General features: G+C 32.3%; 1 protein-coding gene across 1 annotated transcript in view; it reads right to left on the bottom strand.

Moving 5' to 3' along the window:
- Positions 1-18,404, bottom strand: part of EPHA3 (EPH receptor A3) — a 436,551-nt gene that overhangs the window by 47,910 nt on the left and 370,237 nt on the right. The window contains exons 12-13 of the mRNA XM_044666928.1: positions 8,719-8,780; positions 6,115-6,324 (exon numbers count right to left, since the gene is read on the bottom strand). Coding sequence (XP_044522863.1) covers positions 6,115-6,324; positions 8,719-8,780 — 272 coding nt within the window. The remainder of the gene's footprint in view (positions 1-6,114; positions 6,325-8,718; positions 8,781-18,404) is intronic.

Here is an 18,404-nt window from a genome sequence, read left to right as displayed (position 1 = left end):
GGGAGCACACAGGAAGTAAGGTGGGTGGCTCACAGGTGGAAACGCCAGATGGGAGCGGAGAAATTGGGCCACTTCCCTCTCCCTCTCTATACTCACTGAGGACACTCCTCACTTTACCCACTCAGCAGCCCAAAGGGAGCGCTTTCTCCCTCGCCTGTGTGGGGTAAGGGTGGGAAGAAGGGTGCATCTGATCTGACACTCGATGGGGATGAGAGCATGCCATCTCTTGGGGGGAGGGCACAGCACTTGGTCTTGGGGTGGGATGGGCATGGAGCCTGGCACTCCATCTCTAAAAATTTCACTATCACTGGCATAGAGGAGAAGAGTAGAATACCCAGGTCAGAGGCTTAGGGGACACACACTGTTAATGGATGTGACTTGAATGAAGAATTATTAAAAAAAAAAAGAATAAAAGAGCCATTCACAAACAGATTGTTGTTTTAATGGCAGAATTTTCTATATAGTCACACAACAGACTAGAAAATATTGAGTGTATATTCATTTTTGATGAGTAAGAAAAAAATATTTGACTCAAATGAACAAAATAGAATATGTAAGGAATATTAAAATTTCTTGAGAGCTACTTCTATAGTAAGGTAGCTTTGTTCAATGGTACAGTATTTATCAGTATCAAATGAAGAAAAGAGGGAGTTGTATGCTTAGCAAATATCTTTGCTAGTCATGGAGAATATTCTGTGCACAGGCCAAATGGTCTATAGATAATAAAGTCCCACCAGGTACTTTTGTTTGGAGATGACATTGTCCAGGCTGTACAGAATAAGATATAAAGATAAATTCCCTGCTCTGAAGGAACTTACATGTTTCTGGAGAATACAAAATGAAAGACTTCCCGTAGGAAATAGAATAGAAATTGAGCCTTTAAATAAGCTAGGGATTGTAAAAGACTTCTTTGCAGTGAATGCCAATCATAGGGACTCAAAGGTGTTAACCAAATAATCCACATGGGGAAAATGGATTAAGAAATGCTTTTTTTGCATAAATCATATCATTTAACTTAACAAGTTGCACAAATATTATCATCCTCATTTTAAAAAATTCCTTTGGTGTTTAGCTAGCTCCTGACTATTGCAAATAATGGATTCCCTTGAAGTGGTAATAACACTATTTAAATTAGCATTGCATCCTTCCATTGAACTATAACAAATCACCATATTTTACATAATTATAACTTCAAATAGTACAAATTCATATACATTGAGACTACTTCCCAGGATTCATTATTCATGCTAATTGGGGTATAGCTCTGTTTATAAAAATTAACTGCTGATACTCAAGTGTGAGATGCTTTTTATCCAATAATCAGTGCATTAGTAGAAGACTTGAATCATGCATTTAAGTGCTATGTTCAATATCCTTATATTTTCATATATTTTAAATTATAATAGAGTATTTGGTCAGTTGGCAGAAGCATCTTTCAATTTTTTATCAATTAGCAACAGCAATAAGAATGATACTAATAGTTGATGTTTATATAACACTTTATGGTTTATGTGCTACTTTGATCACATTATTGGCTTTATTCCTCTAAGTCTATAATAGATAAAAGTATTATTATTCACATTCACCATAGGAAAGGAAATTAACTACGTATTATGTCTTCCATTTTACAGAGAATGAAATTAACTAAGGAAAAAATTTTAGTAGGTAAAAATGTAATTGCCTTGCCATTTTCACATTACAATGATGATTTTACTCTGTGAAATATGCTCTTCCTACACTTAAGATTGTTTCTTTACAACTATCTTTTTCATCTGAAAATAAGGAAAATAAGGCATTTGGGACACGACTATAAATTAGTTGTGGCAAGAGGCAAAATACATAGTTAGAGAAATCGCTTTGTTAATTGTTACTTTGGCTGTATATAGTACTTAAATAAATCAGTTAGTAGCAGATGAAGTGATCATTCCAGATGAATCAAGCTTTCAGATTGATTTTAGTTTGCCCTATTTCTATTAACAGTTATATGGCATATCAAATAATAATATTAATAGAGTCAGACTTAGATTTAAATCAGATTTAATTTGCTTCAAAAAACATGTACTATATGACTTCTGAGAGGAACATGGGTGTATAAAAGTCCCATATTAGCTTAAGGAAGAATTTGGTTTAAGTTTTACCTCTGACAATCTGCAATTATATGGCAATGGAGAGACAAATCTTTATAGGACTACAGGCTACAGCATAAGTTGCTGATCAGCAGTTGGTGAAAAGAAGTTCCACATTGGGAATTCCCACACAAATTTAAATTTATTTTTATACTTTCCCTGTCCCAAGAGCATCCACTATGTTTGGGACTCTGTAGAAAAAGAAATTAACTGAAAAAATTTTCACTATTTTTCATATTCCTCCTTTCTGTGAACATTGAGATGAACTTAAAATTAATTAAAATAAAAAATAAGATTGGGGTGAATCAGAAACATATGAGTAAATTTTCCTTATTATTAACTTGTCTAATTTAATGGAGTGAACAAAAGCACTGCCATATTTGTTTGTTTTCCCTGCATCAACAGAAAAAAATAGTCTAAGAAACACTGGCTCCTGAAAGAATTTATCTTAGATCAAAAACAACAGCCACAACAAAAATAAACAAATAAAAAGAAATGTTTTCAAATTCATGCTGCAGTCTTGTTATGATGAATTGCGGATATGCTTTTGAGACCTAATTCACACCTTTCCCAGAAGCCTTGTTCTACTTCAACATTCAACACTGTTGTTTTTTATTAATTAGTCTTTACCAAAATAGAGGAGTATAGAACTGTGGCTAGAGAGCTGTTCTTCCAAGCCAGGAAAATTGGGTTCAAATACCACCTCTCATAATTACTGGATATATAACATTGGACAAGTCAGTTTACTTCTCAGCCCCGTAGGCAATTCTCTAGGTCTATAATGTGCAGAGATGATATCCTTCATTGATATATGGAGTTCTTCATCTGAAAGATTTCTACACCAATGAAATCAGTGTTCCAGGCCCTGTCATCTATGTACTAATTCTGTAAGTATAAGTGCTGTTTATAAATTGAACATTTTGGGTAGTGACAGTTTTCCATATCTTCAGATCATAATAATATATACCAACTAATAACATTTTGGTTATAGGAGTTCAATAAATATTTGAAATATTTATTTTTTCTTATATGCTACAGTTATTATAGTTTCTTAAGATTTATCAGCGAAATCAGAGGTCTAAGAGTAGCCTATAATCTATTGGAAAATATATCAAAATATACCAAATAAATCAAATACTGGAATATATACCTAAACAATGAAAATTCTTAATTAAAAAATTTAAAAAATATCAAATAATCACTACCTTTATTTTTTACTGTTTCTGTTCAATTAAAGAAGCCACTGGAAACATAACTAGAGGAACACAGGCAATTCATTCCCTCAGACTTCTATTGTATCATCACACCAAAGAGCAAAGTCATTTCACCTTTGGAGGAACTATATTTCAATCTTTCAATCTTTACTATAGTGCAATGCTTCTTATAAGATTTCTAACAATGACTTCTGTGCATTTGGTGCTGTTATAATTTAAATGCCCTTCATACTAACTTAATCAAAAACCCTAAATCTCTTCATCCTACTTATTCTGAACATCTTCCTCCAAGAAAAGGGCTTTAAATTTTTTTAATTAATACACAGAATGCTGTTTTATAGATTTGAAGTATTTAAGATACTACATGAAAATTATTAGCTATGTATACAGAAGTATGGCAGTAAAAGTCTTGAAATTGATATATTGATGAATATTTTTAAATTGTGAGTTCCTGTTTCATATTCCTTGAGGTATTACTTATGGTGAAATGTTTTCATTCACTAAAGAAAGATTTCTTTTAGAAATGGTCAAAAATAATTCATAGTCAGTTTTGGTGAATAAAGTAGTTGGCTAAGCTAGGTAACATAATTTGATCCTGTTCTCCAAAGGGATGTGATTATGAAGTCAAGCAAATGCTCTTAAGCCACTTGTGAAAGAAATCCCTACAGAAGAATTTGTATGAGCAATAAAAGCATCAGTGAAATGCATGTATGATCTTCCAAGGTGACTACATTGCAAGATAGTTGCCATTGACCAGTTTGGGTGCCTATGTTCATATAAGAGTATGTATATGTGTGTGTAAAAAAAGTTGCCTTACATGTCTATACCTTGTATTTTAGAGGGTTTTTTTAAGAGTTCAACATAGTTAATTTAGTAAGCTAGTTTCAGAAAAATATCTAAATTTAAATCTGAAAAGTGTCATATCAAGACATATTTCAATGTTTTTTAGACTAGGAACTGGTGCCTTCATAAGGACTGTTGAGAGTGTTCCAGAAATATCCTGGATTATGAATAACAAGTGTCTCTGAATATACATTTGATCATATCGAATGAATGCAAATCAAAGATTTGGGATTGGAGTATTTGAGAATGCTCCATTCCCCTCACCCCCAAAAAACCCAAAAGTTTGTTTGATATATTTTGACTTTAGCAGAAACTATTTAGTATACTTCTTTAGGCATAAAAATAGCAATAGAACAATAAATATTTTATTGATTTTATTTTACTGAGGCCAAAGAACTTTAGGTATTTGCTTCATCTACACTCACACTTACCCTAAAAGAGTAGTAGAATAACTATACATTATTCTGCTAGCAAACAAAATCAAAGTGGCCTCTGTTGTGTTGGGACTCCAGAATGAGATCATTGTTTCAAAGTGATTTCCTGGAAAATAGCCTTTCCTAACCCTGGAACTCAAATTGATTAACCACGAATATGGGGAGTCCTTTATCCTTTAATCAGCAAGGATATGACATCAAAAAGGAAGAAAAATACAAGATAAACATATTTTAAAATTCTAAGAAAATTAATTCAAATCAAACAATTTAACTGAAAAAAAATAATTTTGCTTTTAAGGATAGTATCTTAAGGAAGACACAATACATGTGTACTTCGTAAAGGACTATTTTAGCAATTCACCCAATAGCAAAACATTATGAATATCTTCAAAAAGTAGATGAGATAATGAAATAAAAAATACTCCCTGCAAAATAAATCTATCAGCTTTCCATTCATTATCTTGTAGCATCAGATGATAGGTTAGTTATTAAATAAATGATATCATGCTGCAAAATTGTGGCTGACTGACTTTGCTAGTAGGGAACAGAAAACAGTAAATTCATGTTAAGATTTTTGTCAGACCTTTCCAATCTAATCAGGTTTGTGGAGTAGAACAGTCTGAGTGATTTGCTAGCCATTTTTCTAAATTGCATTTGAATGGACTGCTGGATATTAATATGCTTTTGCTCTCAGCTTAATAAAGTTTGCTAGCAGGCATGAGGATATTAATATACAAGAAAGACAATAAAACCATTCTTTAACATCTAGGTTCATTTAAAGTAAAAAAAAACTAGATCATGACATGGCTAAAAATCCTGGAAATAATATGATGATACTCATGACTTTGAGAATGCCACTTCCTAAATTAATATCTTTATTTTCTTGTCTCTCCTACTATTGTTTAGATAGTAAGCTGAACTCAAGTCTAGGATTTTTAGTTCTGACTGTCATAGACATTGTGGGACACAAGGTCTTTAGCTGGGTAATCAAAATGGGGACTATTTCCTAAAAGAATTGGGTCTTAGCTCTTTGGTGCATGAAGAAGAAAAACGTTAACTATAAATTTTAAGAAATTTAAGTAATACAGAAATGTTGTACTGACTTTCAACACTCAACAAAATGTCCTGGTATCTTCAGAGTTTATCTAGCCTTCACTGAATAGTCAAAAGCATATTTAAAAGGAAACAAAAGGAATTATGAATATTTCAATTCTGCAAGCCTGAACGTGTTTGTTTTCAGGAGAGATGGGTCCTGTAGATTATAACTGGTTTACATTTCAGATTACATTCAAATTTGTGAAGAAAAAGTCTATTAATGTTATGAAAAATAAATCCAATCATTTACCCACATATTCTTAAAACTCTTTAATAATTAAGGAATTCCATAAGGAAGAAGAAAGTAAAGTGGTAAAGCATTTTTGTGTGTACTGGCTATATCTTAGACTTACTACAGGTTAGCATAATATAAAAAAGTAAAGGACAAAAGGTACAACTCACTCTTGTTGTGTAAGCAGCCTCTGGATCATCTTCTAGAACTCTTGAGAGGCCAAAATCAGAAACCTTGCACACCAGGTTGCTGTTGATAAGGATATTGCGGGCAGCAAGATCACGATGAACGTAGCCCATATCTGACAAATATTTCATTCCAGAGGCTATCCCTCGAAGCATTCCTACTAGTTGAATGACTGTAAACTGGGCATCATGTTTCTGGGAAACATTTTGAAATACGTAATTAGTAAGGGTCACAGTTTCTCCACAAAATTTTTTTGGTTTTAGTGTTGGATATTGACTCTTTTAATCAGCCGCCATTAGACAAGCTGTAGTTACATTCAATCAAAAGTCATAGGTTGAAAACAATAAGGTTAACAACAGCATCAAAATAGCGCAGCATAGTGATTACATGTAATCAGTATATCCTTTTAAAAAAACAGATTTGAGTACCATCAAAATGAAACTGGAATACTTTTCATGTGGCATACTGATCTCAGGTCAAAACCTTTCATTAAAGTTAAGCAATCATTTGGAAAGGGAACCTGAGAGTAACTTTTATGTAATCAGAAAATCATAGAATGTGAGCTCTAGAAGGAATATTGGAGACAATCTAAATCCAGCCCCTCTTATTTTACAAATTAGGAAACTGAGGTACAGAGATGTGAAGTGATACTCTTGTGTTCATATTGTAAGAGAGAATCTCAGGGATTGTTCTAGCATACTAGTTTGTCTCCCTTAAGATAAGGTAAAGTACCCAGAATAACATTTTTGATTATTTGTCTTCAGTTGCATGCTAATTTATAAAGTATTTTAATCAGGTAAACTTTTACTCTAAGACTTCTACATTTTCAAGATGTAGTATGTAGGAGATATTATTGTGAAGTACTTATTGCATAGCTCTATGCCCAAGCTGAAGAAATTGTGCAGTAATTCAAAAAGCACCAGTTTTAGGGTCAAAAGACTTGCTTTGATTCCTGAGAAAACTTAGGCAAACCATTGTATCCTTATTAATCTCAATTTTCTCATCTGTATGATTATAGGATTATATTTTATCCTTGATTTATATCTTTTGAGCTGGAATGGACCAGAGTAAACACATAGTCCAAACCTCTTGAATTACAGAGGAAGAAATTGTAAACCTGAAGAAAAATGAATTACCTAACTAAGGTTTGAATCCAGGGCTCTTAACCCAATGCCTTTCTACCATGTTGCTTTTCATTAAGACTGAAGAACATAGTTCTTTTAATTTTACATATATATATGTATATATTGATATATGTATATGTTATGATAGAAAGACTTTCATGAGAATAAGAACATAGTAAATTTTCAGTGCAATTACTGTTTAGCTTCATTTTCTTTATTCCTTCTTGTTAGTCTACTATATTTGACATCCATTCATTAGTAGAAATAGCATATGAAAGTTTGTACAGAAATATTCCATCACAGGAAAATTATGAAATAGTAAAATGCAGCAATAAATAGATAATATATCATGATGTGCATGGTGCTTCCATGAGATTTGTGATATTTTATTACATACATTATATATATGTATATATATATATATAATTTGTGTACTTTAAATTATTTGAAGGCAGCAACTATTGATTATTACTCTTTATATACTTTGCATGTGCAATACTTTCAAGGTAGTGTACATTCAAGGAATATCTACTGATTGAACAGATTGGCAGACCTTGTATGCTTACATACCTAGATTGATTTCTGAAACCACACTTTACTTAATGAATAATCTAACAGTTGTGCTGAACCATAGTGATATTCTTGTAAAGAGGGAATATGTCACCTTCTAATGGGGTAATACAGGGCTCATACTTATTTGTTAAAGAGACAGAACCATTTAAGAGATGGATGGGCTACTAATAGGCAGCAGAGGCTGATTCAAAGACAGAAACTAAAGGAGCATTTCTATTCTAGATGGATGTTATTTATGGTCTGTCTCTAGAATGCTTCTTATTTATTGTTTTACCTCACATATATCTTGAGGCAGCATATGAAGTATTAGGGAGGAGTTGTTCAGGTTTGGTTTTGAGGAAAATAAATCTGAAAACATTAACATTTGGGTGCTGGGAGAAGAGGACATGATTTTATAGGCTTCTCTTTCCCATTCTGTGCCAAGAAATTTCAGCTTCTATCAATAAAATTTGCCTTTAACTACAGAATACCTAATGCTTGGCGTAACTTAAGAGGTTGTCTATAACAATACCAATAATTCTTTCCATTTGTATTGGGCAAGGAAAAAAATAGACAATACTCTATTTACTGTTACTTGATGGACATGTCACGATAGCAAATTATTAAATTAACCCAGATGATTTCAGTTTACAATAGTAATTTCTAGTCTATCAGATCAATTGTTCTGTAGATAGAATGTAGTTACTAATGCTTATGTGCTATTTAAGTTTTTTTTAATGTGAGTATGAATGAAACTGTCAAATTGTATATCACAATCCAAACTTTCGGAAAACTATAGGAGAAAATTAGTGATATTTTTACTAAAAAAAATTTTAAAACAAGAAAATAGAGAAATATCCTAAAGAGAGATATTAATAGAGCTCCTCATTAATTAGTGATTCTTGTACATACTCGTAAGAAGCTGTCCAAGGAGCCATTCTCCATGTATTCTGTGACAATCATGACTGGTTTACCTGAAATATATTTAAAAAAAAGATTAAATATCTTTCTCAGTTGGTTGAGGACGTACAATATGCATTTTAAAAAATTATCTGAAACAATCCATAGATTCACAGGATCTATATATTGAACTGGAAAGGAACTTTGAAAATATCTAATTAGCATGCATCCCCTAATTTTCCATGGGGAAAAATGAGGGCAAGAGGCACTAAGTAACTTGCTCATGATAAAAGAGATTATAAATGACAGAGCTAGGATTTGAATTCTGTTCCTCTCATTTCAAATACAGTGTTCTTTCCCAATGCCTTTCAGGGTAAATCAGTATCTGACGGGATGTGTTAAGAGTATCAGTAATAACAGAAATCATTGAAATATACAAATAATCAAAGGCCTCAACTTTACTTTGCAACTCCTTAATTAGGCTTGTTATTATTACATCTGTTATCAACTTTCAAAAGAATAAAAAAATGAATTGGGAAACTGATTTGAGTTTCATCTTTTTTCCTCTCCCCTAGAGAAGTGTTAATGAATCCTAAAACGATCAGAAGGAAAGTTTCAGAAGGGACATGAGAAGAACGAGATTGTTACAAGCCTTAAAATGATTAGTTACTGAATTAAAAAGACTAGCTTAGATTCATGAAAACCTTTTTTTAAGCACTCTGTAAAGGTTGAATTTCATTTACTATTTTCCATATGATTATACATTAAAAGGTAAAAAGATTTCCCTTTTATTTTGAAGTTAAGTAAACTGAGACCCAAAGATAATAAGTACCAGAAGTATGATTCAAACCATGGCTTTTCATATGAAGAACTCTTGACAATGGAACACTGTCTTTTTGTAAATCACTTAAAATTATATATAGTTAGACAGACAGATAGATAGATAGATAGATAGATAGATAGATAGATAGATAGATAGATAGATAGATAGATAGATTTTTTATAGGTAACCCAAAAGGCAAAAGAAAGTCACAATCCAGGTGTAAACAGGTTAAATGTTATCAATGTGTCTTGTGTACTAGATAGGGCTAAATAACTGGAAACAGGTGACGACGTTAGACAGAAACAAATAACAAATGAATTAATAGTCATTAAATTTTAAAAGAAACATAGGAAGACTTGGGGTAAATCTGTGGAGAACTGGAATAACTATACTAATGAAATCACACATTTAATTAAATGCAGAAGTATATAGTTAAATATTTTTCTTTTATTAAGTACCTATTAGTTCTAGGTAAAACACTAGTCATCTAAGAATACCAAATTTAATAATTCAATGTCTTGCCTTCAAGTAGCTTACATTTTACTCAACAACATGCAAATGGATTAGAAAATACAAAATAATTTGAGAAAAAAATTAACAATGAGAAGGATCACAAAAGTCTTCTCATAGATAGTGGCACCTGAGCTGAGACTAAAAGAAATAATTCTAAGGGGTAGAAGGGAGTATGTTTCAGGTGAAGGAAATAGCTATGGAAGGGAATGGAGATAGAAGACAGAAAGAAGAATTTTGTGAGCAGCAAGCAGGTTAATGTGGTTAGAATTTAGATTGAATAAAGAAAGGTAATGTGAAATAAGACTATGAAGGAGGTCCATTCAGTTTCATAATCCATGGTTTCAGAGTCCAGTTAAGATGACTGAGTCCTACTAGTCAAATTCATATGGAATTGGATATAATTTACTAATGCGTCAAAGCATTGGTAGAGAAAGATAGTGATGTAAATCAGATCCTTTACTTCCAAATTAGAGGTAAGTACAAATTGAATATAAACTATTTAAAATTTTTTCTGTGCACTCTTTCCATTTTCCCCAAACTACATTCATTTCTTATTTAAGAAGGAAATTCTTAAATTCTTAAATAAAAAAAAATCTTAAATAAAAACAGAGGTTGGGGGCAGATAGGTAGCTCAGTGGATTGAGAGTCAGACCTAAAGATGGGAGGTCCTAGGTTCAAATCTGGCCTCAGACACTTCCCAGCTGTGTGACCCTGGGCAAGTCACTTGACCCCCTTTGCCCACGCTTACCACTCTTCCACCAAGGAGTCAATACACAGAAGTTAAGGGTTTAAAAAAAATAAAAAATAAAATAAAAACAGAGGAACATGCCAAAGGAAAGAAGCAGCATTAGCTTTTTTTGACTGAGCTAATGACTAATCCCTGTCCCCTCTAATGAACAGCATTAAAGTGTGCATCATAATTCTACCAAATGGAATTATTCATATTCATGCAATCCACCTAAATGTCCTATGGCAAAGAATAAGTTCTGGAAGGTCTTTTAGTCAGAGATCTGAAATCACAGAATTTCTTCTCCCAAGAACTATAACTGATTTCATCTGAGAGTCAGGAGATATGAGTTCTGGTTTTGACTTAAGTAATATTTGCTTAACCTGGAATAAGTCATGTAACCTCTCTAGGGTTCCTGAACTTAACCTATAAAAAATTAGATTACATGATCTCCATATACTCTTTCTGATGTAAGCTTTATTTTTTTAAAAAAAAATTGGCTGCATAGCCTTCTATTCACTTTCAGGAAGTGAACAGATAATGTGCGCCTAAAAGATGAGCAAAAGAAGAAGAAAGGAACAAAGTAGCTGAACAATCATAATCTACAGTGGCTTTCTCAAAATCTCAAGAATTAAAGTTATTCTTTAATGGGTGTGGAAGAAAAAAAATTAAGACATATTTGTTCTTTTATTACCTCCCAATACTGACAATTAGGAACCAACCAGATGGTCTATTTCCCCTGATGTTCTATTTCACTGTGAATGTTGAGTTTCTGTTCTGCAATCTCATCTCTGCTTTTTATATATTTATTTAATCCTCATAAGTGACAATGGTCATGAATGAAATGAATTATAGACTTAGAACCTCAAAGGTTATACTTAATTTACTTAGCAAACTGAATCTCTCCCAAGAGAAACAACTTCTTTTTTCCCATTCCATAAAATTCTTCCTCTGACTTAATCAATTTACCAATCAATGAATGTAACCACATAAATTACAGTAAAGATACAGAATTACTCATAATTGTGGAGTCAAAGATCCTGACTGTTCTATTTCAATCGATAAGGTCTAGAAGACCTTTTGGACAAAGTCCTAAAACTATGGCATTCCTTTCCCCTAGAATTACAATTGATCTCATCATATTTAGAAAGAAATGTAAAATTTACATCTTCTTCTTCACCTTTGATCTCTCTTAAATTCTTTATTCAATCCTTGTGGTTTGATCCCTAAGGGAACTAGTAGCTAAAATGTACATATGAATGTACATTATGTAACCAGAGATAATATATATACCCATTAATGCATATGTAAATAAATATGTATATAATATAGGTAAATATGCATGTCTGTATAACTGTATATAATGTTATTTACTATATTAAATGTGACATTTCAAAAGGGAAAGAGTCATAAATCTAGAAAACTGTGATAGTTGGAGACTATATATATATGTATGAATTTGTGTGTTACTATGCAACTGTGTATGTATTGTGTGTATATTCTTGCCCAGCCACCAATTTACTGCATTCTTCTGTCTTTAATAATTATTGACATATTTTATGATCCCAAATGTATGTAGAAAAGTCAGCTATTTGTCTTATATAATGTCAAAGTCATTATTGAGTTTGTACATAATTGAGGCCCTTTCTTTGCTTATCAATTTTTTCCTTTCCTGATTCTGAGACTTTTGACATTTCCATTTCTCCACAGCAAAGTAGTTCAACTTCTACATCTTTTTGCATCAAGATTTAAGAGTCAGCAAAACATAGTCTGATAGACATAGGAACAGATGAAATTGCAAGTCGTCTATATTTATTTTCAATATTTTAGTAGTCCACATGAACTTTTAACAAGTTGAAGTTTTAGGGAAGAAGAGAATTCTCAAAAAATTATGCGAATTACTTTAAAAAATATTCCATTTGAAATCATCCCCTTTCCATCAAACTACATATACCCTGTTTTACATTCCAAAAAGTCCATGAAGCTAACCTTAATGTTCAGGTGCAGTTAGCTCCTTAATATTCAACATATTTACATTTAATTCTTCATTCACCCATTTGCATTTGTCATTGTATTTATCCAGTAAGATGTGAACATATTTGCTTATTGATGGTAGAGGCCATATGTTCCCTTGATAGTATAGCTACTATCCATCAGAATTCTATAAATAGTGAACACTAAATCAATGCAACTGATTGGCTTTCATTAGAATGGATCCCAAGAAGCAGAAGTGGTCAGGGATAAGTTTGGAACATAAATTCCTAATTTTCATTTATGTGGATCATTAGAGATAAACTGTTAAAAACTACCTTAGTCTTCTACATTGAGTTCAGAGCCTTGGTGATAACTACTGACCATGAAAACCATTGCACTTTCTATATAAATCTAGAACTAGGAATGAAAAGGTTAAAAAAACAAAAAAACAAGGGATTTCAGATAAAGTATGAGATATCTATTCTCAATCTTCTCTATAATCTTTTTTCCCCCAGAATAGGGAAGCTTAAAGCAAAATTCTAACTGATGAAATTGGAAATAATGAAAGATTATTCAATGTTGGAGCCTGCCTTTATTACTTACTAAATGTTGCTATTTTGCATGTGTAAATTTGTTATATAATAATTTCAAAGTAGTCTACAAATTCCTAAATGCCATTTCTGAATTCCAAATGGGAAGCAGATATCATCTTCCCTTTTTTACATCATAAATCAGTCATCTTTCTCCATGAAAGTTAGAAAAATATGACTTTAGAAAGCCAGAGAAATGCTTGAGAATACTGGAGAAAAAAGGATAAAAATATCTTAATACTGGTTGCCAAATGTATGCTGTTGGGATCATGTAATCATGTTGAATGTGGTATCTAGAAAGCTTAATCAGGAGTAAAATTGATAAAAGCCAGTAAGAAAGGAGAAATTCAGAAATGTACTTTGTCAAACCTCCATGAAAGTGACCACGCAAATCTCCTATTTCAATTTACTTTGATTTAGAGAAAAGATATTAGTTGATTCATGAAGTCATTTCTACAGAAATATTTTATAAGAAGAGCATGATTTATTAAGCCAAATCCTCATTTTGTGAACATCCAGTAAAATCACTATAAAAATGTGATGGTCATTTTTCTCACTTTTTATTTTTCTTAAGCCATTCTCCTTCTCAACTTCCTATAGTGACTGTATTAGCAAACAGTATCAAATATGAAATAATCAGGTTTTTTATTTATTGCCATATCTTTCAAAACCTAATGCAAGACTGAACAACAACAACAATAAACCAATTAGTAATGTTTCTTCTATCACACTGGTTCAGAAATCATCAGTTATTTCTAGTTTGTACTATAACAAATATAGGCCAGCTAGGTGGATGGAATACTGTGTGACCCTGAGCAAGTCACTTAACTCTGCATGCCTCAGTTACTCTTTTGTAAAATAAGCTGGAGAAGGTATGAGCAAATCACTGCAGCATCTTTACCAAGAAAATCCAAAATGTTGTTACAAAGAATCAGACACAACTGAATAACAACAAAAAGACCCATAACAAATACTATTTTACCTGTATGTAGCACTTAAGTTTGACCAAACACAAACACCTTGGGAGAGAAGTAATTCTAGGATTATTAAATTCATTTTTATAAATGAGGAAATTGAGGTTCAAAGGGTTTTATATGTCTTGTCTAATGTCAGAAAACTAATAAGTAACAAAACCAGGAGTGTACTCAATAACCAGAGTGCTTCTATTTCTTACACAAAGAACTTCTCTAATATGAGATATTATCCTAATTTATATATATATATATGATAATAATACTTGAAGATATTTGAGGGCAGGGATTTTATATTCTATTCTTTTATATCATATCTCCAGCTTCAGTAATTAATACTGAACTTTGGTACAGAGTGGATGTCTGATAAATGCATATTAAACCAAAATGTAGCAGGAAAGAATATTGGGTCTGGAGTCAAAGGATTTTTGTTTGAACCTTTGCTCTACTACTTGTTTGAGCCTGAGTAAATCACGTGATCTCTGGATCTCAGTTTCCACAATTGTAAATGAGGGGATTAGACAAAATGATAACTACTGTCCCTTTCAGCTATAATTCATGATCCTATGAAAATAGTCCTAGAAGCAGATGAAGTTTGTAGATGGGGTTCTGTGTTAAATATTCTGACTGGTGATGTTATGTGCTTTATCTTCACTGTTAAAATGTGCCTCACCTTTTAAAACTGTGTCTTCTGGCTGGGTGAAAGATATGCTACTTACCAATACATATAACAAAACTATTCTTTCATGGAATGAAATAGTGCATAATAAAAATAATGCCCACTTACATTTTGGAGAAAAGAAATAAAAACCTCCAATATTTAAAAATATCCTCTTCTGTCTTGTTTTCTGATATACAGAATAAATTTTATTCATTAAGTTAAAATATACACAGTCTAAAACACATGTTCCATATAACTTTAAAGGATAGTTCTACACTCATTCATCAAAAATGCAACCATTAATACATGATAACAACTTATGTCAACGGTGTTTCTAAAATTTATTATACTAACAGGCTACACATTTCTGTAAATTATTAGTGAACTAAGCAGCACATGTGTGTTGGCTTTTAAGAGCACTGCCTAGAAAGCACCCTTGAGACCCATGTAGAAGACAAGTTTAGAAAGGAAGAAATATGAAACAAGGGACTAATGTAGCAGTGGAACAAAAGAATGATATCTTATTCAAGTAATGTACCCCATCACATCTGCAATAAGTAGTTTAAGATATATCCAACCAATTCCATGCTCAGACCTCTGATATAAAGTATATAAAGTATATACTTTACAACTTGGGCAAAATATGTTCTACAAGCCTCCTAAAACCTAACATCATGAGAGGAAAGCACCTTGAAGGACCTTGGGAATGTAGTTACTGCCAAGCAGTCTAGCCCATTTATTTCCCCAATAAAAATTCAAGGATTAAAATCCCTTGCAACCTCTTTCAAAGTAATGTCTTTAACTAAGTCAATAAAAAAAATACATAGATGCTACAACTGGGAAGGCACTCCCATTCTACTAGAGGGCCAGAATTGTTGTTGCAATAATAACCTAAAGGAATACATATACAAGCAATCAGCTGAGGAATTATTGTATGTGTTATTATATATTTGGGTGCTTGGTTTAGAGAAGACAATATGTCTTCCCCTGTTAAAAAGTAACATGAGCATTTACATCGAAGACCTTTGGGACAGAAACCCCACTATTAAAATTGTTAATAGCCTAGCTGGAAATGAGCCAAGAATATAATGATTGAAGAGAGAATTTGCTTATACTGACTTGCAAAAGAGACATGATTAGACTTAGTGGCTCAAAGGATATTTTCTAAGTATGCAAGTAAGAGCAATGATGAGCAATTTGGTCTATGCCAAAGGACCATGTCAGAGTCAGCGACAGAGAAAGACAAAACAGAGACAGTAAGAAAGAGTGAGAAAGAGAAAAAAAGATTCCTTGACTCATGAATTGGAAATTGTGTGCTCAAAATTAACCAATTAAAAAGATATCTTCACTTCCCAATTCTCATGCTATCCCTTTGTTGTGAAATAGAAAGAGCATTGGACTTAACATCAGAAGGTACAAGTTTGAAATTCTAGTTTCTCCATTGACTCTGGGAAGTTTAATTATGTCCTTAACAATGTCTTCATCTGTAAAATGGGTTGGTGATACTTGTATACTATCCTCTAAAGGATATCATGAAAAGAATTTTCTTCTAAACTTTGAAATGGAATATACATGTAAATTTTAGTCATCTACATATTTGTCCTAATAACCTGTTTTGCTATTGTTTTATTTTTTGTTTGTTTACTATATAGCTCTTTATTAGGTTGTGATCCTTTCAGCTTTCTATCAATAATACCGTGGTCTTTGTAAAGGAAGAAGTTAAGATTGGGCAAAAGAACATATTTTGTTTATAAAACATTACATCTCTGCACTCTTAAATGTACCATGTTAGCTTCATTCTAAATCATTTCTTTTTACTCCCAGATGTTATAATGTGCCAGACTAATAGCTCTTAAATCCTCCACAAAGAGAGTTCACAATCTAATCCTGGGTTTGGAACCCTATTATGTGTGCAATATATAAGATTGCTGGGATTTATATAGACAGATTTGGCAAACCTTACATACTTCTTTGGCCAGGGAGATATATCAAATGTAGGGTTTTTATCCTAAGAATAAGCCATTTGTAATCTATACAAGTAAGTTACAAGATCAGGCATGAATATGGTGTTTTTACATATGTTACTTACAATTTATATCATTCTTTTTTCCGCTTTCCTAAATCTGAGGTTGTTTCTTATGAATGCCCTTGACTGACTATAAGCATTTAGGCAAGATCATTTTATCTTTCAGACAAAGGCCACATCAGAAAAAAATCAAGCAACATAGATACAAGGGATGCTCTTCAGTCTGACTTATCTCATTGTAGGTACTTCTAGTTAGAGGAAATGGAAATCAACATATAATGGCATGCTTTCAATAATGCATTATTCTGGAAAGAAAGAATTCTACTATCTAATTAAATTTAATAGGTTACGGGAATCTGCCAATGAAATTGATCCCATTCCCATAGAAACATGTACAAATATTGCCCAACTATATAGCAAGAGGTGTATTACCCGTGGCAAGAAAATCCTTAAGTCTGGATGCCATAGTTGATAATGGTGAGAAGTGTAAGGGGCACAGTTTGATCTATACTTTTTACATCATTCAGCAAGTAACTGTCTCTGTGAAACGTAAATTCAAACCAAAGTCTTTAATATGATGCTCAAAACTATAATTAAAGGACATGATTTGATCAGAGCAGTTTTCCTCAAGAAAGCAGTCCCACAGTGCTGCTGTCCATAGTCTCCTTATACTCTGTTAAAGTATAAAACAAAATGAATAACTGTGCTTCTAAATATACTTTGAATATCCAGTTGAATTTATGAATATGTACTGACCTACCCACACAATAATGAAGAGAAATAAAAAGACTATGATTCCTTAAAGAATTTTTGGAAAGAAAACAAAGTCCATTTCAATTTGACACTTTTATGAACTAAGAATTGTTTTTGGTATAAAGGAGAGATGAATTGTAATATATGGCAAGTATTATAAAAATGCACACAAACATTTGCATTAATAAGATAATCCATAATGTCTATTGACCAAGTAGTGTTCAAATGTAGAACAAATTAATTATTCCCTAAACTGTATCAAAGTCTTTGCCAGTCTTTCTTTCCATGGAAGAATTTTTTCTATTAATGTAATTTGCTTAGGAGAGCCCTTGAACTTCAAGGCAACTAATGTACATACACTAAAGATTCTGGTTGCAATTGGGACCAGTCTAGGAGTTCTATAATCACCTCAAAAGGACCTCTCTGAGTCAGTTTGGGCAAATAATAAGCAGGAAGGATGATATAAAAAGTATGAAAAACGGAGTCAGTATTTCTGAAAGGAATCTGAAATGTTTTTTAAGTCCTTTAAAATTCTCTCCCAGACTAGCCTAGTTCCTGCTTAGGTCTTTAGATTTCCAGAATGATTAGAATCTCATAGAAGCTTTGCATCAGAATATCTTCTGGGTCTATTCTGATCTTAACTTTAGAATGTTCTGAAGT

The sequence above is a fragment of the Gracilinanus agilis genome, chromosome 3 (assembly GCF_016433145.1).
Source record: "Gracilinanus agilis isolate LMUSP501 chromosome 3, AgileGrace, whole genome shotgun sequence".
Taxonomy (NCBI): domain Eukaryota; kingdom Metazoa; phylum Chordata; class Mammalia; order Didelphimorphia; family Didelphidae; genus Gracilinanus; species Gracilinanus agilis.
Note: the sequence above shows the minus strand (reverse complement) of the source record. Positions and strands in the feature narration are given on the sequence as shown.